This window comes from Monodelphis domestica, chromosome 7, assembly GCF_027887165.1.
Source record: "Monodelphis domestica isolate mMonDom1 chromosome 7, mMonDom1.pri, whole genome shotgun sequence".
Taxonomy (NCBI): domain Eukaryota; kingdom Metazoa; phylum Chordata; class Mammalia; order Didelphimorphia; family Didelphidae; genus Monodelphis; species Monodelphis domestica.
In genome coordinates this window covers 273,803,107-273,825,404 of record NC_077233.1, presented here as the reverse complement: position 1 = coordinate 273,825,404, position 22,298 = coordinate 273,803,107, and the positions used below count along the sequence as shown (strand labels likewise).

The following is a 22,298-nucleotide window of genomic DNA, read 5'->3' as shown; positions in this document are numbered from 1 at the left end:
GGATATTGCCTCCATTGTCTTGCTGTACTGATGGTCTGAATATTAAGAATAGGGTTGGACTGCTTGGCAGGGTGCTTAAATACTGGTTTGTGAATAGTTGTCTTCCTCTAAGGATGTTGGCCGCAGACGATGCTCTTGGGTTAGTGGCGGGATATTTATCAGATGACCCAAAAGTTTGTTTAGTGTTACAATTCACAATCTATTTTCTCATTTCACGATCCTAAGAGGTAGGTGAATTAGAGAACTTCTTTCTATAGTTAAGGAAAATGGATGTCAGAGATCACATAGTAAGTGGGGAACTGACTCCCAAGATTTTTCACAGCATGATGCCTCTAGCAGCTACTAATGTGAATATTGAGGAAAAAATGGATATAATGGGATTATCATAGTTTGGCTCAGTCAATGGAGGGTTCTACAAAAAGTTTCTGTAATGTAGTTGTTGAAATTTTGGGTCTTAGCATTTTGGCATATTTCTGTAGTGTTTGTTCATCCTCAGTCTATCATATAATATTTATGCTAACCATTTTGGAAAAATAGCTATCCTCAATTTCTCATACTGATAGATACTTAGATTTTTTAAGCACATGATGCTTTTTAATGACTTTAATAGGCTTCATATGCATGTAGAAAAATATATGACTAATTTCTTCAGCATTTAAAATTAAGCTCTGACTCATGGAAAAACTCTGGAGATATCAGATTCATGCCTCTATTTTTACTCAGGTGGGAATTTTTTAAAAAGTCGGGATTGGGAGCTTAAACTATTTGAAAACTTTAGTCAGATTGTTTCTGTGCTTCAAGGGAACATCCTTATTCTGTTCTAAAATGCTTAACCACGATGTTCTTATGCATTTCTAAAGCATGGAAATAGCCTTGGTATATGTAGAGTGGTATCTCACTATATTTGCTAAAATGGAATCCTACCCATCTCCAATTTCCTTTTTTTTTTAGACTTAATAAAAAACCTGTTTCTTTGTAAAGGAATCCTATTCTTTGGCAGAAATATTTTCATTGCACTCTGAAGTTTTGTGATTGAGGATTATAGTAAGGTCACAAAAGATAACTGAACTCATAGGGAAGTGTAAATTTGGTGCCCTTTAAATTAGATACTACTCCCATTCCTGTAAGTAAAGTTTGAGCTGTGGCTGGCTAAAACATTCCTATCCCTGTCCATATAATAAATCACACCATTTATATTCAAGTATTTGAATTAAAATAAAATGTTTTACCATCTTTGTTTCACTTGTAACGCAATGCTAAAAGCACATTCTTTATTTTTATTCCTGGGGTATCTGATTTTGCCAATTTATAGACTGAATAGAGTAAACGAATACTATCTATTTATTTTGCATTAATATTTCTGGCTAGGTAGATTTATATTAACATTTGGAACTGTTGAAATTTGGTTTTCTCAGTTTTCCAATTGTTTTAGCTTGAATTTTATTGAAACTTTCAGAACATCCAAACCTACCTATTTGGTACATTCTTTTAAAGTGTTTGCCAAATTAAAATACAGACAGGAAATTTTTAATGTAAGTCAAAATAATGTGCAAAATTAAGACACTAAAATTTTCTCATGAATACTTATATCAACATTTTGCTTGATTGAAAAGTTTATAATATGTTCTAGTAAATGTAGATACAAAAATACCATGTAAATGAAAATTACATTTATTTGGTGTTGGTTTTTAAAAAATCTTTACTTGTAAAAAAAATACCAAAAAAGGGAGAATTTTATGGAAAGACTATTTCAGTTGATTTGTTAAAAAATAAGATGACTTTAACTTCCAAATAATTAGGTAGCTTTTCTAAGTATATAGGGACTGCTTTCAAGATCAGACAAGTTCTAGCAAATAAAAATAAGTGCCTATTTTATGGACTGGAATATCTTTCTTTTAAAAAAAAAGTTTTATTGATGCTCTTTGTTCTTTATAGCACTCTCATTTTCTGGTATACAGCTTCCTCCTCCCATTCCCTTCCCCCCTCTCCTTAGAAAACAACTAAAATACAACTAAGTCTATGACATTGGACGTCTCCTTCCCAGCTCCCATACCCTAGCCTTTCTGACACCTCTCCCAACCAAAGTGTTCCATCTTTTGTGATCAATATTGTTCATTACAGTTCATCCGAGTTCAATTTTTGTAGTGTTTTTATTTGCATTGTTGTAGTCTTTGTGTATGTTGATGACTTCTGCTTTTTTCTATTCTCCATCACTTTATACAGTGACTTCTAAATTCTTCATTATCACTGATTTTTAGCCCAATATGTTCCATTATATCCACATCACAATTTATTTAATCAGAATCCAGTATGTAAACACATTTATAGTTTACTAACAACATAAAAGGGTCATGAATATTTGGTAAGCTCCTAGAGATACACCTGCTCAGTAACTGTTATGTGTTTAAAGACTTATTTTCTGGAGAGGAAAACTGTGATGCTATCGTCGTGTGAATTCCACCCTCTATCAAGGACTGAAATGAGAAAAGTTCAGTATGTAGAATAGGGTAAGGATTATTAAAATTCCCTAAAGAAAACAAAACTATTTACCTGCATCTATGAATTAGATTCCGGATGTTGTATGACTTTAACTCTTTTTCCACTTTTTTTTGTAATTCCTTCAAGATAGGAGTAACTCCCTTGAACATTCAATGTTGTTTCTTCTATAAGTCCCCAAAGCCTTAGAGAATTTTGCTCTTTAAAATTATGTTCCTTTTGTATTTTGTCTGATAGAATTGCCATAAAATTGCAATCCTGAAAACAGGACTGTTCTGATGCCCTTTGGGCAATAATAACTTGACTGGGTCAGTGCCCTCCCCCCATATAGGTCAATGAAACTTTTCTTGTGGCTGTGAAAAATGAAATTTCTGACATCATACACTATTACAATGCCAGGTAGATTCATGCTTATGTGAACATCAGTGCCGTTGTGAGCAATTAATTATTTCTGCTGACTCCAGTTAAAAATTATACATTTTTAATAGAAACCTGCTATGTTTTTCTTTGCATGACCTAATCCAAGCTGCATGCAGCATGAAAACATTTCTTGCAAACCTTCCCCTGTTGACCTATTACCGTGGGTCTTACAATTTTCCACCTGGTGGTGCCTCAGAAGCTTTCATTTCTTTTAATTGCTTACCAAACTTTGAAACGTAGTATTAGTGAATAATATTTTTCCCTTGTAGCTGGCATGATTGTGGTATTTTCCACACAAATGCTAATGAGACCTCTCTTGTGAAAAGGCACTGGTGGTTTTTTTAATGTGATGAGCAATGAGAAGAGATCCTCACATTCCATGAATTAGGAATAAAATTGCTACACCTCTTAATGCCTTTGTTCTCGTCATCATTTGAATTGCAGGCTATGTTGGAACTAGTTTTTATGTTGTTTAAATGCTGAGATTAAACCTTCTAATTAGGATAATTACTGGGTAAGAGATGACAGTCCAGAGAGAAGAGGAAGAGAGAGACTGCTTTCACAAATGGAGAATAGGGTGGTGAGAAGGAGGAGAAGTAAATGGTGGAACTTGATCACCACCAGTCCAAAATGTGCAACTTGTAGGGCGGAGCAATACTGGGTCTCTTCTGGGATTGGTTAAGAAAAGGAGAGAAGGGAGCCCATACTTCAGCTTTGTGAAAGATGACCAGAGCACCCAAATACTAATAAGGTGGAAAGACTCTAGGCACCAGCCTGCTGCCTGAAATAAACATTAGTAAGTAAGATTTATTTACTTGTTTTCTTTACGTAAATGTGACAGCCACATGGGTACCCACCATCCTAACGATTGTAGCTCTCAAATATTTAAGTGAGAGCTTTCATTTCTTTGTTGAATGAGAAAAGGTTTGGGTACTTTGAGATTCTCTCATTTTATTAGCCCTTCCTATCCACTTTCCCACTCTTCAGAAAATACATTTTACTTCATCTTTGTTCATTCTTCTAAAAGGCTACCTTCACTAAAGCTAAAAATTATGGGCATTATACTTCCTATAGTCCATTCAGCTACGAATAGTATTTCTGCTTGGTTCCAAAATTCACATGAGATGTGGGATGGATATCAGTTTCCTTCAGTAGAATTAGAGCACTTGTGAATACATTTTTTTAAAGCTATCAAGTATATAGATGCCATTATTGGGTCTCTAAAGTGTGTTATGGATAGTGGGCTTTTTGGATAAACAGGTAACCTATTCAGAAGTTATTTTAAAATAATTTGATTCAAGTAAAATTTCATTTGAAGAATAAAAATTATGAGAATAGCATAAACTTATTCCTGCAAATTAGATTTTTATGTAACTAATCTGTAAACATCTAGAATTATTTTCTTGAAATTGCCTTATTAACCCTATAATCCAGATGAATACCTGTCTACCCAGAAATATACATAACTTCGATACTTAGCAAACTTATTGTACAGATCCTAAAGTTGGACTTGAGTTTGAATTCCAGTTTTGTTACTTAGCCACCCATAAGACCTGGGACGGATGACTTAAAACTCTGGATTTTAGTTTCTTGTTTCTTCATTTCTAAAATTGTGGGATTGGACTAGATCAGCCTCTTAGATTCCTTTTACTTTTTGAATTGTGAGCCTGTGATTTCCAGAAGAAAACTTTCTTTATTGTCTATGTAAACACTTTGATATTTCGTTACATGCTTCATTTTTAATATAAGGAAAAGTTTGTATCACCTTGAAAAGATTGATATTCTTTTTTAATATAAAATAATTATAAATGATTCAATAATGGTAAGTGCTGTTTTTCAATTATTATAAAATTCCAAAGTGAACACCTATACCATCAAATTAGTTGAGCATCCAGATTTCTGATTGTGCTCATATGTATTTCTGTATATGGTAGGAATTAAAAGAACCCAATGTGGCATCCACAAAATGTTTTCCATTTTAATTCCTGCCACAAAATAGTATACAGTTTTTATTATTATGAATTCTAATCAAATGTCAAACATATGGTTTTGATTTGCATAATTTAATAAAGTTTCACTTTTAAGAAAAGTTTATATAGGTTGTGATTGGTCTCACTAGCTTTGATGTACTAAAATGGAGAGGTAGAAATGAATTTAAATGTGGAAATAACTGCATGAGCTACTTTTTTTGACAATCTTTTTGCCATTCAAATTATTCATAGAAATTTCCTAATTAACAATTTCAGAAAAATAACATATTCTATACATAACTTTAAGAAAAACTCCAAGTTAAATATACATATTAGAAGATTGGAGGGGTGAGTTAGGTGGAGAGGGACATGGAGAATTATATTTCTGATACTTTTAGTTTGGAAATTTTAAGTGAAAAAAAATTTAGACAACTAGAAAAATCACTCATTGGGTAGCTTTTTTCTGGGATTAAAACTGTTTTGTGCTATTAAAAGCCATTGCTATACCAAATAAAACTTTATTTTTACACATGTATTATTAACTAATAAGTTTAAAGACTAATCAATTTCAGAATGCTAATTATAAATAATATTTTAGAACTATATTTACAGCTAAGATTGTAAATAACCAAGAATTATGGCTTACAATGGAAAACACAGCTCAATTTTAACCACCCTGTTACAAACACCAAGAAAAGAGTATCTTATTTATAACAGTTAAGTCCATAATTAGCTACTATTAGTAATGATCCTTTCTACATTTTTTAGACTTTAATCCATTGAATACATTTTGAGAACTTGACTTGGAGTATATTTCTAGAGCAGCAAGTAAGGCAGTATTTCAAATTTCCTGGTACTACATAAGCTTCTGGCTCCTTCACAATGTAATGAGTTTAAGCTGAACTTGTTTACAAGTGATTGTGTAAATTAGATGTAAGATTATATTGTTTGAATTCTCTTGAAGCATTAAATTTTGTGCTTTGTCCTTTTCAACATTTTTTTCTAACTTGTGTTAAAGCACAGTTTCATTCAGCTTTCTCTACTGGTAAATAACTTGCTAATTGCAATGTTTAATTTTTTTTTTTAATTTTTCAATCAAATAGACCACTCAATACTGTGCAATCCCAACTTAGTTTCTTTGTATCGTCTATAGGACTTTCAACATTCTCTTTCTTATTTGTGTGTGTAAGCACCTATCTATAATATATGCATCCAAGGTGCACTCATTTTTCTTCCATACTAAATGCTAGGCAAATAGTTTTTTTTTTTCCTACCAGGTAAGCTATTGAAATTGGAAAGAGAAGATAGATAGGAAGACATTAAAAGCCTCCCTATGAATCCTCATAAGTTCTCATAAGTCAGTGGATTTCCTTCTTGATATTTTTCCACCAAATGTTCATTTTGAAAATATCTTTCAGCAATATGAATTTCTATAAGTTTAAAGGTACCCCCAGTTAGGGTAGCAATCAGTGTCATGTGAAACATTTCTAAATTAAACCAGGGTGGGGCGTATAAAACATCTGGAATGGAACCTAAAGGTGCTGATAATTTGAGTTAATTGTTTTTTCTGATCTTTAGATATATTGATCATATAAAAGAGAAGAGAGACTAAGTGGATACATTATACAAAACAGTAAAATTTGGAATAAATAAAATTATTTTCTCCTTTCTTAAATAAGAATTATTTTTCTTTTATCCTTCACTCTATCAAATGTACTACTTCCTTGTAACCAAGCACAATTAAACATTTAAGTATTTGAATTGTTTTTGTGAAATTCTATTGGATAAAAACTACCTTGCAAATGAAAGGCATGTATGCAGGATTTGATTTGGGGGGGTTGGTAGGAAAACTGTATAAATAATACTAGGAGCCAGAATTCCATTGCTATTTAGACTGTATCTTTGGGGTTTTAGAAAGATTAGAAGACAGGATGACAATTAGGAGTTAGAAGAAAGTTTCAGAATGCTACAAAAAAAAAGCCCCCAAGGAAAACTTCTTAAAGAAATTATATCAGCTGACTACCTACATAGAAATATTAATGTTTATTCCTAGATCTATCCTGTACCTAGATTAGAGTAATTCATTTCTCTTTAACAGTCTGTTTCCATTCTTTCCTTCTTCAAATCCCTTCTAATCTTGTATTACCATTAGAACATTTTTTTCTGAAATATGCCATATTTTTATTTTGTTTATATACCTGACAGCTGCAAAAATAAAATGCTAAAATCATCAACTTTTAATAAGGTTGACAGTAGTAGCAATTAAGAGTTTTTGTATTGGCATTCATGAACCCATTGTAATAGCTATGTTGATCAGAGTGTCCATTTTAATTTGCTTTCAAACACCCTTGAGAAACAATTGTCTTGGTCAAAACTGAAAAAAAAAAGTATCTATTTCCTTTAAAGTGATAGGTGATAATTCTATACCCTGGCCTTTTGAAATATATATTTGCAGACATAATTGATACATGTGTTATCCAAATCCAGAAGAAATGAGAATTTTTTCTGGGATTGAATTTAAGTGTTTAAGAATATAAATTAACTTTTTTAATGGATAAATAAATAATAAAATCACAGAATGGCAGCTCCCTGGATATTCTAGCCAATGACATAAGGAACAACTACAGCAGCACCAACTAATCACATTTACTATTGAGTAAACCAGGTGTTGAAAGCATGCATGTTTTTTAGGCATCCAAGTTAAAAAGTAGTTTCATGTAAGACAAGAACTCTTTCCTTTAAAAACAGAGGAGAAAAAGGGTTAATTTTTAAACACGTGGTACCTAAGCTTGTAATGTCCATAAGGAAAAAAATCCCTTTACATATACTTGCTTAATGAAATATTCTCTTTAGGGACTGAGTAGTCTTAGAGGTGGTATATTTGTCCAAAGATTTTTTCCACATGGACATATTAATTTAGAGGTGTTGAGTGGGACAAGGTGGAGGACGGTGTATTTCCACCATAGGAATATAGTTCAATATGAAGGCTAGGTAAGAAATAAAACTGAATTATTCTGCCCCCCTCCTTTTTCCTCCCAACGAACAGTTTTTCACTAACAGTACTTAAGATATAGGATAATGAGAATGACTCACATTTATGTAATAGTTTAAGGTCTTTGATGTGATTTGTGTTTCAATGTGTGTTGCTGTTTTTTAGAGCTACTTTTTTTTCTATTTTTCAAGGTGTAAAAATATTAGTAGTCCTCTGTTCAGTTTCAGTACCAAAGTTTTTTTTAAAAACGCAGTTCTTAACCCGTGCTTTTCTTTAAGTATCCATCATATATTCTCAACATTTCATCTCGTTGGAACAAAAATGCAACATGCGCAGTATTTCTTTCCTGATGTGTAAAGTTTGTTCATCTCTTATGTTTTTTATTAATACTATCAGCATACTTGTATGAATAGACTTTTGAAGTTAAAACTTTTAAAATTATATACTATATTTTTGAAATGCAGTTATGCTCAAGGGTAAAGTTATGATGAAACGTTTCTTTGTGAACACTGGGGGTAGGCCAAAATGCCATAGAACCTGACCAAACCTGCATTAGGAGCCACCTGGTGTCCATTTTGCTGGCTCAGCACTCTGTTAAAGCATATAGGTTTAATCATTTATGATGTTTCAGTGCACTTAGATTAGATTGCAGATGTTGAATTTTTTCTTAAGTGAATCTTCTGTCCATTAAGTAGATTATTGGAAAATATTTTGCAACTGGGTTTAATAAAACATATTTCATCTTATTAATTGGTGGTGTCAGCTGTCCTTTAGAAATAAAAATTAAAAAAGGTAATCCAAACTGCCAATGCAAGATAGCTAGTAAGAGAACTTAGAGTAAAATTTTTAGTAAGCTAAATCCATACCTTATATATAGCTCTCTTTTGATTAAGGTTTATTAATACCTTCTGGAACCTTTGGGGCACTATCAGTATTATTTTGGGGAATATCACATTGTCTAAAAATTAGGAAGTGATTTTTAAAAAAGTTTTTAAAATATTTATTCAACAAAGTTATCAGTTGGCTAATTTAGCATGATCATAATTAAGAATAAAATACATTTTGATATATTTATGAAATTTAAAAGTGAATTAAAAACAATGCTTTGGGAGATTGAAGAAAAAACAAATTAAAGAAAATAAATTAAAGACTACTGATGTAGGAATATGCAAAGAATGAATAGTTCTTTGTGGTTTTGTTATTTAATAGTTTTAGTATTTAAATAGCTTTTTTTCTGTAGTATCCCAAAATGTAAATAAGTTTTAAATGGCTATTATGTGCTTTTTGTGTTGAAAAATTATTTCAAATGAGAAAAGATAAATAGTATATAAATGCTAGCAATTATCATCATCCTATACTTTAATGGCAACTTAATTACTAAAAGTAAATACCATTGTTACTTCTGGAAATGGTATTTACTATATGATTTTGACCCACTGTTTTTAGTAGCCTATTTGCACTTGAATTCTGATGTTAAAATAATTCAGTGTGCTTCATTATTTTCTATATGTAGTTTACCATCCAAAGAGTTAAGCTTATCTTTTCTTTTAAATAGTTTATTGATGCTTTTAAAAAATCACTTAAGATTGTCTTCAGAAATCAATGACAAACATACAAAATGTCAATGTTTAGTAATAATTAAATCATTAACAACTTAGTAGATAATGGATACTTAGTATCTAATGTTTTCCTAATTGATTTTCTTTTTTAATTTTGGAGACTGTAGTACAGTTCTATCCACTTTAGTTGTTCATTTATTTCAGTGTCAATAGTCATTTACTAATTCCCCGATTTGTGCAACTTTTACACTAGGTGCTGAATGACATAGAAAGTTTAGATTAAGTGGGGTTTCTGCCTTCATAGAATTTTCAGTGTAGTAGGGCATCAATTTAGATAATAAAACCAAAAAAAAAAAAAACTTGGGCTTTAACCAAATTTTAAAACCTTTTTTTTTATTATTTCAACTTAAAGAATTTTTATTTTAGTAGCATGTCACACAGGTTTTGTTTTTTCTGCCCTTAATATTGGTTCAGATTAAATCTTGAGACTCTGAATTTAAAATGTCCTATTATAATATCCTAGTTAGCATCAGCTGTTTGTGTGGACTCTTTGTGCATGTTATTTGACAACACTAAAGGGGATAAAGCTTTTCTTTCATGTAAAAAGCCTGACAATAGAGATGAAAGTGGACAGCATTTATAAACAATTTTTTAGGTAATACTTGGAAAGGCCTTTCTAGTGTTCTGTTAGGTGGAAGTGAGGGTAAAGGAATGGATGGTTGTTAATTATAAGATATGTTGTCTTGTCTTAGACACACTTTTTTTTTGTTTTAAGATCACTACATCAAATTATATCCATCAAAAAAACAACCTGGAAGGCAAAATATCCATGCAGAGGCTTTTTCTTCTAATTCTTTCTTCCTTTTCTCTCTCTGTTGCTCACTCACTCTCTGTCTGTCTGTCTGTCTCTCTATCACTTGCTATCTCTGTCTCTCTCTCTGTCTCTGTCTCTCTCTGTTGCCTGCTGTTTCTGTCTCTGTCTGTCTGCCTGTTCCCCCCCCCCGTTTCTCTCTCCCTCTCTCTCTCTCTCTCCCTCTGTCTCTCTCTCTCTCTTTCTCTCTCTCTCTCTCCCTCTGTCTCTCTCTCTCTCTTTCTCTCTCTCTCTCTCTCCCTCTCTCTCTCTCTCTCTCTCTCTCTCTCTCTCTCTCTCTCCTCTGTCTCTCTCTCTCTCTTTCTCTCTCTCTCTCTCTCTCTCTCTCTCTCTCTCTCTCTCTCTCTCTCTCTCTCTGCTGCCTGCTGTCTATCTCTGTCTGTCTGTCTGTCTGTCTCTTTCTCTCTCTCTGTTGCTTGCTATCTCTGTCTCTCTCTGTCTCTGTGTCTCCCCCCCACCCCTCTCCGTTCTCCCTAGTGTGCCAATACCTAGGCTTTCTTATCTCCATCGATGTGAAAAATCTCTGACTTAGACTCATTCTCATAGCTACAGGGGTCAGTGAGTGGGATGGGTAGAAGTAGGGGAACCTTGTTTTCTGACAAGGGTGGAGAACACATTTTTAGACTTTGAAGGAACTCGTAAAATTGAAATGAAAAAAGCATTTTCTGTCGTCGTGATTACCTCCTTAATCCAAGGGGAAAAGGAAAACTACTGGATTCTATTGTGTCACTGCAACTAAAAGCTCTTCTGTGTATGGTTTTCAAAGGTCATATTGCTTTAATTCTGGTTTGGGCCTTGTTTGTGTTGAATTTCAGCCAGCAAATCTTCAGTATACAAGAGAATTTGAGATGCCCCCCCTCCCCGTTTCTTCTGTTTTTGCTCAGTGTAAACAGTTCCTGCCCTAGTAACATAGACAAATATAGCAGAGAACCCTTTTCTGGGAGAAGACATCTCTCCAAGCATTTTTTAACCATTTTTGGGAAGAATTGATCTCTATGTATGTGAGACAGAGAACAATGGAGAGGGAGGCAATAGCTGTAAATTGAAGTGACATCATATGTATTGCTCCCATTGATCTCCTTTTAGTCTCCAGCCAGGATAAAAGGAAACGGCATCAGGGAGGAAGTCTGCCTCATTTAGGCACAGATCCCAGTGTGATAATGGAGTAATAATAGAAATCACTCCACTGTCAATCGGCTGCTGCATTAGTACGAGGCACATTTCCCCTCTGAGGAGGCTTTCAATGACTTCATTCAAGGGCAGGCTGGAGCAGATAAGATATTCAGCAGACCAGCTGTATTCCTTTACTGGGTTCTGCCCTGACTTTGGGGTACAGGGCAAGCCGTGGCAGGCGGCTGGGGATGTTCAGGCCCATAGTGCCATGTCATGTTTCATGCCTGTGAAAGGTCAGTAATCCTATATTTTGAGCGACATTTTCTGGGGAAAGAGAGGATCCTGGCATTTACTGCATTCTGCGCATGCAAGAAATAACAGCAAACCTCATTTGTGTGGGTGGTCTTCTGGGAGCCAGGTTTGATGACCTCGTAACATCACGAGGAGTTTTTGAAGTTTCGGAGTTTGTTTTCTTTGTGCTTCTTACAGGTTGAGATGGGTTTGGAAAATTCTTATTTTCTTTCCAAGGGCCTGTGCAGAAACTCCTCCAAGCCATTCAGAGACTTGTGGTTTTGCTTTACCACTAAGTTGGCTGATGAGAAAAATACAAGACAGACTTTTTCCCTCCTTTCTCATTAATTAGAAACTGTGGCATTCTCCAAATTTAGAGCAAGAGTAGAAAGCTTTGAAGTGCCAATAAATGGCATTTGTAGTTGGCTGATGGAACTAAGCATTATATTTTTCTGTTTTTGTCTGAACAAGTTTTATGGTTTTATGAGACTCTGTCTTTCAAGTACACACGCAGTGTTGGTGTTCCACAGACTTATTTTGGTTGAGGTTTTGAGTCAGATGAATTTTAAAAGTACTGGCCTGGTCTTCACATGGAAAAAAACCAGTGCAAAAAAAAAAATCCTTGTTTGTCAAGTAAAGAAAAACAGATTTCTATTCCTGTCTCTGTTTAGATATCGTTGTGAACCATAAGGAAAAGGAAAGTGATATTAGTTACATTTAAGGCAATGGAAGATACTACTCAGAATGCTTTAAATTTTTTTTTCTTGATCATTTGGTATCAAAATTAAGGCCATATCAGTCCCGGCTTTGGGAACAAAACACAATTGCCCTAAAAGTCATGTGAAGTTAATTTAATTTTTACATGGGTAGGAGTAGAATAGTCTACAGAATGTCTCCCATTACCATCACACCAGCTGCCAGAGGGAGATTCCCATCACAATACAATATTGTATTCTGAACATATTTAATAGTATAAAAAATCTTTTGATTGTTTTTAAACATTTTTATTTTTGCCATATTTCTTTTAGTTATGTGGTACCTTTACACAAAGAGTTATTTATGTGACATTTTGCTTTGAAACACTTTTAGAAAGTCTGAAATCCAATTTAGAATATCAGGAAGACATTGAAATTAGCATATTTTAAATGTAAAAAAAGGGATTAATTTGAAGCATTCATTAGAGAATCCTAATTCTGTGTTCTACTGTACCATTTGTTTAGAAAAACATGTTTCTCTCTAAATTGAAAAGAGGGAGGGGCCACAGAGGGGAGGAAGACACAAACTTTTGAACAATTAAAGGACAGATGGCTACAATTTATTTCTCATGTAGGGTAATTCGTACAGTTCTTCTCAAAAGAACTGGAGAGAAGAAATCTGCAAACATTAGTATGGAATGTATTCATTGTATTTATAAAGATCCCACATTGAATTTTGCCCATCTTTGAACAAGCTGGATCTTGCATCCAGCAGACCTGTTCCCTGTTGCCAAAATGGGGAATTGAGTTGAAGGAATGTGCTTATATGTGAATGTATGTGCCTTTTGGCTTTTTAGTTAAGGACAAAGTTTGAAGTTTATGCCTACCAAGACATTTGTAATTAAAGATCTGCTGGTTTCCTCCCCACCTGTCCCACCCCCAGACTTTCAATCTCCTCCTCAAAAGTGCATGACTTGATCTTAAATAGTTTCTTTGAGTGAAATTTATTGTGAAAACTTTGAGTAAGAGTTTTAGATATAATACTACATTCATATTTATATGATGTGTAAAACTTGTGTTAGTCCAGCAGACCCAAGAATATAGGTTTTTAGAGTGAGAAGGGACCTCAGAAAGCATCTAGTCTAACTTCATTTTACAGTAAAGGAAACTGAGGCCAGAGAGGTTAAGTACCTTCTAAAACATATTCAGTAAGTGACTGAACAGGAATTGAGATTCAGGTTCTTTGACTTTTCTTAAATATAACCAAGTTTGAAAAAGATGGAAAAGTTTTAAAATTAGTTTGGCATAGAAATTCATGTAAATTCATATTAATTGAGGTTTTGTTGAACTAACCAGCTAACTCAGGGTTCCTTTGACTTTTACAAATTGAATTGAATCATATTGTTCTAAATAATTTCCCAAACTTGATTTGTAACAACAATAACTCTTTTGTTGGGGCTTCTCAGGGAAAGTTAGGTTGAAGGTAGTGCCTTTTCTTTTTGCTCTTCTATTTCTGTTTATCAAATAAGAGAAGGATTCCCTATAGTTAATATTCTGTAGCTTTATAGATGTTGTGAATGACAGCTAAGCAATTTTCCTATCTCCATATTGCTGATTTTCCAGAATCCCTGCATGCACACACAACTTGTATTTTGTAAGAGGATTTTTGTAGCTTTTAAGCCCTGCCTCAGACTACTCTTCCAGACAGATCTCCTCTGGGTACCAACCAAATCACACCACTCTCCAACCCCCAAACACGATGTGCATTTTCTGCCACTGTAATAATAATCGTAGCTAACATTTATATAATACCTTATGGTTGACAAAATGTTTTACATAGATTTTTATTGGACCTTCATAATAACCTTGTAAGGGCACTATAGATATTATCAGTAATTTGTAGATATGGAAATTGAATGGCAAGGAAATATCTGAAGCACATCTTTATATCACCTACAGTACCTAGCCCAGGGCCCTTGCATGCAGTAGTCTAATCCATGTATATTTATTTTTTTAAAGAAAGAAAGTAAAGGGATAAAGAAAAAGTAGCCCCAGGAGTCTCCATCTTATATTTAACACCTCAAATTGTTTACTTTTTTAAGATCTCATAAACTTTGTGTTTCCTGTCACCTTAAAATTAACAGTAGTTATGTTAAACTTTTGTATTTACCAGGCATTTCATGAACATCAAATATGTGTAACTTCTAAAAAGTAAAAAGGGAAGTGCTAGTGATTCTGTGAGTTGTGGGGGTTCTAAGAATTCGGCTCCTTCTGTTCCAGCCAGAAGCATTATGGCCTGCAATAGACTTGTTACTTTTGGAGCCAAATCTTTGTGGGATATTCCAGGATTCCAATGGATTTGTGATCTTACTGGTGTGATATGCTTCTAATACAGGTTGTAACCCATCCGTGCCAGCCTATGCTTGGCTCTTGTCTGTGTTTTTTCATAAATTTGCCATAGAAAATCCACCCAACAAGCTAGCGGCTCTCCTCAAGTTCTCTTGATGTTCTCCTAAGTGATGTCAGAAGAGCATGCAAACTGACCCTTCCATTATCACTTGTTCTCAATTATGTAGCCTACCAATATTCTCCTTTCAAATTTATTTCTCTAATAACATGCTTCTCCTTCCTAATTCCTAATTTGTAATGGATAGCCTCTTCATTCTTACTGTGCCCTTCAGGAGATCCCTAATTTCAGTTCTTAAGAGATTATAATATTACATGACTCAACCCCATAAGCCATTATCAAAAGAATATAGGCATCAAAAAGATGGGCCTTTGTTTCAAGAAGTTCGAAGGTATTAAAAGAACATTAAAATTTCCCAAAGGCTATTCAGCCCATTCTTTCCGCTGTTCATTTTTTAGCTTAGCTAAAAAATGTGTCTATTTGTAATGTCTGTAACCATACACACACTACCTTGCTCACACGCACATCAATGGACAAGCTCTATGGATTAGCTATCCAACTGCATGTCATAGACAATGGATGTTTTCTAACTCTTGAGTATATTTTAAATGGGCTTATCTATGAATAATTTATTTGTTTGTACAACATTACTGTTAAAGGAAGCATTTATTTCAGCACTTACTCTCTATTATGTTCCTTATGTTGTTGTTTCCATTGGCCTTTATTTTCTTGAACTGTCAAATTTAGTTTAAGGTCAGAATCAAATCTATATGCATTAGAAAAGTCCTGAGGAATAGTGCTTGTGGGCTAACATATTGCCTATTTATTTGCATTTCTCAGGGTCTCATTTTTAGAAAAAAGTGAATTGACAAGCTTTTCCCTTCTGCTGTGCCAAAAATTGGGTGGGCTCTTGAAATAATATACTAAAACGTATTTTTTTCTGTTTCTTTGTCCTTCCCAGTAAAATGTTATTATTTAACCTAGGCATTCCATAAATGAAGGAACCTAATAAACTGATAATGTTTCATTAAAATGAACATGGTTTTTATAATTTCTAAAAATAGAAACGAAATGAAAAGCCATGGAAAATGAGGCTTAATTAAGAATGGAGTCTTTCAGAATACAGACAATATAAATTTAGAGGTTTTACAAAAGTCAATTCTAAGTTTCCCAAATTTTAGACCCATACTATAATTATGCAGGTTACCCTAGACTTGTTGTCTGTGGTATGTTTTCATTTAGTTACTCAGTAAACTAAGTTCTTTTCTCATAATACATTTTATTTTACTTTTAGCTTCTTCCAGACCAGCTGGTCTTACTTCTGGAGTCTCTGCTAGAGGAGAAGACATTATGTCCCAGAATTCTGCAGAGCCTGGAGAAAAAGTACCACCTCCGGGAGCAGGATGCAGAGGTAATTCATTAAAAGCCCCACTGAGATATTAAACAGTGTCTGAGATATTGGCTAGGAAGGTTGGCATTCCATTAGAACCCTGAGCTATTCAAGCTACTTTTTTCCATTAGCAAAAGCTGTAACTGCTTTATTTGTGAAGGACAAGTAATATGTGCCTTGCTTAATCTGTTTTCTGGTTGTGCTCGTCTGTGCGCACTATTAACCTCCATCATGTTGCCTATACACTATGGCATTCCACTTCATGGTGATTTCACTTATTTGGCCTTTTTGAGGTCCCCAGCCGTTTTCATAACTTAAATAATGAGCACTCACATGCATGTCCTCGGGGGATAGTAAGCTGGCAGAGACAGAAATGGGAGGATGTCTGTTACATAGGTATAAATGATAAAGTTAGGGTGGGGTGTAATCTCGCAGGTTGGCAAAAGTGAGATGCTGTTACACATTAATGAATCTTGGACAGAATTTGTTAGAACTTGTTTGCATTTAGTTAGGACAGGAAGGGGACCATATGCAAAGGAAATGAAAGTAAAGCTAGCAAAGCTATGTTTGAAAAGTAAAACTGGACATTTGTGGGAAAACTAGATATCCTGAAAATTATTCTTTGTTTAGTATATGATGATATAGGAGTGGGAAATGGAGAATGCAGTGTAAGCCCTTAGGTGAATACAGTTTGTGATAGTTTAATATATTTCAGTAAATGTTGCAGCTGTTTAACTATCTTAGGAAGAAAATGAAGACAGTAAAAGAGGAAATCACATGTGAAACCGATTTAAGATGGAACTCCCTGTAGCTATTAGAAAAGTGTGCTTATTAAGTACCACACCATTTCAAAGGATCTAAATTTCCTGGATCAGTGAATAAATCTTCAAAAATTAACTGAGTTTGAATTATGTCTAATTAAAAACTGCTCTGAATACTGCAGAAAGTCGCCGTGTCCAGTTTATCAAATTATAATTGGAATTGACAATGATTAAAATTGAAAGATATTTAGAAAAGTGACTCATAACTGTTAGATTAAAACAATGAGGTAGACATTGTAGTTCCTCTTAGAACATCCATATATTCAAATGTTAATTGAAAAACTTCAGGGCACAAGGATATAGCTTTTTTCCCAGTAAACACAGGCCAACATCTTAACTGTTGCTATTTATTTCGGCTTTTAAAATTTTGTTTATATGACTTTACAAATGCCAGACTGTTATTTTTAATTAGTGTTCAAACAGACATTTCTATTTATAGCAGTTAGGCTATATTTTAGTCATAGCTAAATACCAGTGAAATGTCAGGATTCTATAATGGGCAGTGGACAAATTAGGGAGGTAGGATCAAAGCTGTCACTGTAGAGTTGCCATTTGATGCCAGGGAGTTGTGAGATGGCAGGTCTAATGATGTAAAATGGTTCCTGGTCTTTCCATAATTGCCTGTTAAAGTGGATTTGTTATTCACAAACTTTGAAATTTTGAAGATCTGCTACAAAGTTTTTGAGTCCCAAAAATAAAATTGAGATGTCCAAAATCACAACAATAATCTCCAACTTTTATTTCTCAAGGTGAAACTAAGTTCTGAGCAAACCTTTAATTAGTACATTACTTAGAATAAGCTTTTGTCAGACATTAGTTCATGACCACACAATTTCCTTTTAAGGGAATGTTCACTGAAACAATCACATACCTGAGCAAAAGATTTTTACATATTTCAAAATGAGTGCCCCATTGATATTTCCCAGGAATACAGGCCTGGAAGAATAATAGGATTTTAGCCAACTGAGTTATTTACCCAAAACTTTGTTGGTTAAATGTAGTCTTCTGAAATCTGCTGGCATTGAATTGTGTTGTCCCTTCCCTCTGAAGTTATATGTGTTAAAATTTCTGGCAAAAAGCCTGAGCCTATTTGTCATTGGTTTAAAAGTCATTAGTACTATGACTTTATTTCAGTTGTGTCACTGTGGTTCACTGATCTTTGATGCCCGTTTCCCAGTAGATATACATGTTTCCTGGTCACAAAAATACATTGTTTCTACCTTCCATGCAGATTGTAGGAAATAACAAAGGATGATGAGGATGAGCTTCAATTGAAGGAGTATTTTAAAATGAATGAAAATCTTTCTCTGCTTACACTGAACAGATCAAGTGATGGCATTCAAGTGAAACTGTGGAATAAAAAGGCAACACCCCCCAGCTCCCCCACACACACACACACACATACACTTCCCATTTTTGAACTTTAGTGTAGGGCAAAAGCTTTTGTATGTGTGTTTACATAGCCCTAATTCTCACTAGCTATCTGTGACGTCTGGCTAACTTTACAAAATTTACAAAAGAGCTTTGATTATCAATTCTTTTGATTTCATTTCTCTGTTTTTGAAAGCATTTTTATTAGCTGAAAGATTCTTTTGACTGATATTTATGAAAAATTTATCATTCATTATCGCTGTATATAGTCTAGTCTTGGGTTTGCTATATCAGTATAGTTCCTGCCAGCTCAGTACATTTCAGTAACCCATTATCAGGATATCAGTCTACGTGGTGATATGGCTTCTTGAGTCTAGAATTACTAATAATGAATTAACATTGAATAATTTCCCACTTCTCTAAGATGTTCAATTAATAGATATGAAATCACGTATTGTTAAAGATGACCACCATGATAGAAAGAAATAAGGCCAAGCTGAAAGGAAGTTACTCTTTTAGCAAGTTTTCTTTTACTTTTCTTATTGGTATTGAAAGATCCATCTCTGTGTTTTGGGCCTCACTGGTTCCATTCAGTTTCCCAGAATCATAGTTCCTTTTAACCTTTTGGGAAAGCTTTTCTTTGGTCTAGGACTTCCACCTTTTACTGTATTCGAAACTTCCCTGATCATTGAATGCCAGTTCAAAATACCTGAAACTTTCTGTGCTTTGAAACCCTCCCTCCCCCCCCCACCCCCAGCTTACCTTCCAGGGGTTCAAGATATCCACCGTATACTCTTCCCATTCCTCAGCTCTGGATATCAGAGCTGGATTTTTGGTGGCTGCTCTTGATATTCCCTTCCAATACCTTTTCCCATCATTGTCCTTATCTCTGGCCCAGTATAGTTCAAACATCATAGATTTTTCTTGGGCCTAATAGCTGGTGTCCAGGTACATAACTGACTCAAAGGTAGTATTTGTGACATCCCTCAATAGCCAAATAAACAAATTGATCATCTAAGCTCAGATGCTATCCTAAGACCAGTGAATAAAGGCCTGAGGTAAGAAATAGGAATGGGACTGGGTACCCATCAAAACTGTGCCTGCAACACAGTCTTATATTTACTGTAGGACAGATTGCATACTCTATAAAGTCATTAGTTCTATATTTTGCATTGTTTCCATTTTCCCTTTTAATGAAGACCCTTCTTTAAGACTCCAAGCCTGGTCTCATACTCTTGGAGGAAGAGGTTTTCTAGACTGGGGAGCCCAAGGCAGATGGAGAGTTGTGCCAGGAGTAACAGTGGTAGTTAACAGCTGTTGAGACAAATGCAAGGTAGTCTGTCAGAGGGGTGGACATGCAGCAGCAATTACTCCTCCTTTCCTGGATGTTTATTCTCACTCAGTGTCTATTTCCCCAGATGTTTTGGCATGTATACCATAGAAGTGGTCTTTTTTTGTTGTTGTTATTCTTGTTTTGGAGGGGAATGGAGTGGGGATTTAGGTGTTTGTGATGTTTGTAATGAAGAGGAGAGCTTGGTCAGTAAGTTTTGCTGACTTTTTTAGTTTGTCTAATAGCAGGATATAACATCTGTTGCTTAGGAGTTTTGAGTACGTAGTTATGGCCCTCTCCTGGAATCATCATCAAATCACATTATTATTATAGCATTGACTTGTCAAGTATTTACTGGCCATTGGAATACTGTTCCATCCCAAGTCAGTTGGTCATTTCTTCTGGCATATGCAAATCCTAACATTCCATGTTTTTTGGAAGAACTGTTGTAGAGTCAACTTTACTGCATTTTAAGAGCATATAGTTGGCTTTTTGGTAGAATAGTACTGTATTTCACATTTCAAAGAGAGAGAGAATGAAAACAAATTGAGCAAAATGTGATAATTCACACATCCCAGGCCATTTCATAGGTAACTAAATAACTCCTTTTCACAAACAGAATGTAACCGGGTAGAGTGTTACTTGGACTCTGACCTATTTTAGTAGATTGTTGAACTACTGGGAAAAAACTACTTTTACTTAGTGAATCAAATAATAATGTGAGCTTATAGGTGTCCCATCTTGTCCAAATGGAGCAGCAAGACAATAGGAAAAAATCCTTTCAATAAGAGAATTTTTCAAGCAACAGCTACAGGTGAGGATGATAAAGATTTAAGAGCCATTACACATTTATTCCTTGTCACAAAAGATTTTTCAAGATCTTCTTTTACCAAAATAATAATTCTTTCCCTCTTATAAACTGTGAAAAAGTTAACTGGGCCTCGGACTTGGATGAAATTAAGTCTGGGATCTAATAATAGCCTTTTTTAGTTCAAGATTCCCAGAACTGGCTAAGTATCTCCAGGCAGGTACTGATAACTTGACTCAGCATCAGGCAGTATCAGACTCTTACTTTAACTCCTTCAATTCAGAATGTATTATGGGGAAGAACTTGACATTTTTTGTATAGAAAATATATTAATAAAGTGATTTTATGTTAAAAGCAAATACTTATGGTGATAAAAAAAAGAAATTTTCCAGAGAAAGAATGCGTATTAGTTGCTAAAGTTTAAGTTACTATCATTATTATTATTCTTCCTTCTCTACAAATGAGAATGTTTCGATTTAGAGTTCCTTATTTCAGGGATGTTTTGGAAATGAGAGGAGTGTCTACATCAAATTACTCTGCTTTACCCAACATAACCTTTGTGATGCCTTCTATTCTGTTTGACACTTAACTGTGCTGCCCTATTTTGAGAACTGATATTCCTCACTACAGGATAAGGAAATTTAAATCTATCACTCTTTTGAAGTAAATTAAAGCAGCTAGAAATCAGAGAACCAGCACACAAATTTGGTATTGGCAGCTGCAGTATTTGGCCTATGTTCACTCCCAGTAATCATTGCTTGGCCATAGAAACAAGCTGACAAGAAAAATAGTAAAGCTCTGGTCATTATTATTACTAATTTTTAACATGGCATTTTCATTTTTGGAATATTGTTTCTCTTAGTTCCAATCAAATGTAAATGTGAACTTAAGAATCATTAGGGCAGGCATATATAAATTTACTGGGAGGGGAAAAAAGAACCTCCATAGTCCTCAAATGACTGAACTCTCTTAATCATTTAGTGAAGGAACCAAGGTCATTTAGTAATAGCCTATGTGATAGTTTTTCCATTTAATATATTTCCAGCACAGAAAAATCTCATCTATTTGGATTCCATTTATTTGGAATAATTCATAATTTTAAAAATAGGCTAAAATGTAGTTTGGTAATACAGAAAGAGAAAAAATTGCTGAGCACATTTAAAAACATACATGGCTGGGAATGTTTAGCTTATTTCACATAATCGTAGAACTTCAGTGTTTGTTAGGCCCTCAGAGGCCAGCAAGTTCAACCTATACCTCAACAAGAAAATAAAAAAAAAGAACAAATATTTTTAATGAACTTTGAAAATGTGCAATTTATATATAATGAACTATAAAGATCAAATTATACTTTCACACCTAATAGAAGATTAGGCTGGAAGCTGTGTTCCAATTAAAGCTCAGTCACTATCTAATTACAGGAGAAATCAACCAACCTCATTCTCCTTATCTATAAAATGGGAGAGTGTGGTATTATATGATGCCTGAGATTTTAACTCTAAAATTTTAGGATTCTGCTCCATCTGCTTATTAGACTATCTTAGAAGGACTTCTAATTAACAACATCCTGGCAGTATTTTGTTAATATAATTTATTTTATGATGTACTTGAAAACAATAAAATTATAATAGAAACAATTATATATATATACACACAAACACTGTGGAAAAGAAACAAGAACAAGTTCTGAACTTTCTGCCACTATGTTGGAACAAACAGCAGTGGGAATATCAAGAGAGAAGAAATTGTCAAGACTGAAAGTTG

The 22,298-nt window shown here is 34.2% G+C and overlaps 1 protein-coding gene and 1 long non-coding RNA gene across 3 annotated transcripts in view; one reads left to right on the top strand and one right to left on the bottom strand.

The window, feature by feature from the left end:
- The window catches only part of AOPEP (aminopeptidase O (putative)), a 524,226-nt gene that overhangs the window by 462,383 nt on the left and 39,545 nt on the right, over positions 1-22,298 (top strand). Inside the window, exon 15 of one of the 2 annotated variants that reach the window (XR_008913378.1) lies at positions 16,109-16,221. Coding sequence is in view for 1 of the 2 variants with exons in the window: in XM_007497916.2 (XP_007497978.1) it covers positions 16,109-16,225 (117 nt within the window). In the remaining variant the exon portion in view is untranslated. Of the gene's footprint in view, positions 1-16,108; positions 16,226-22,298 lie in introns of those variants that run through there. The other variant, XM_007497916.2, reaches the window with a different exon arrangement.
- LOC103092322 (uncharacterized) overlaps positions 1-22,298 on the bottom strand; it is a 64,498-nt gene that overhangs the window by 9,494 nt on the left and 32,706 nt on the right. The gene's annotated exons all lie outside the window — the stretch shown is intronic.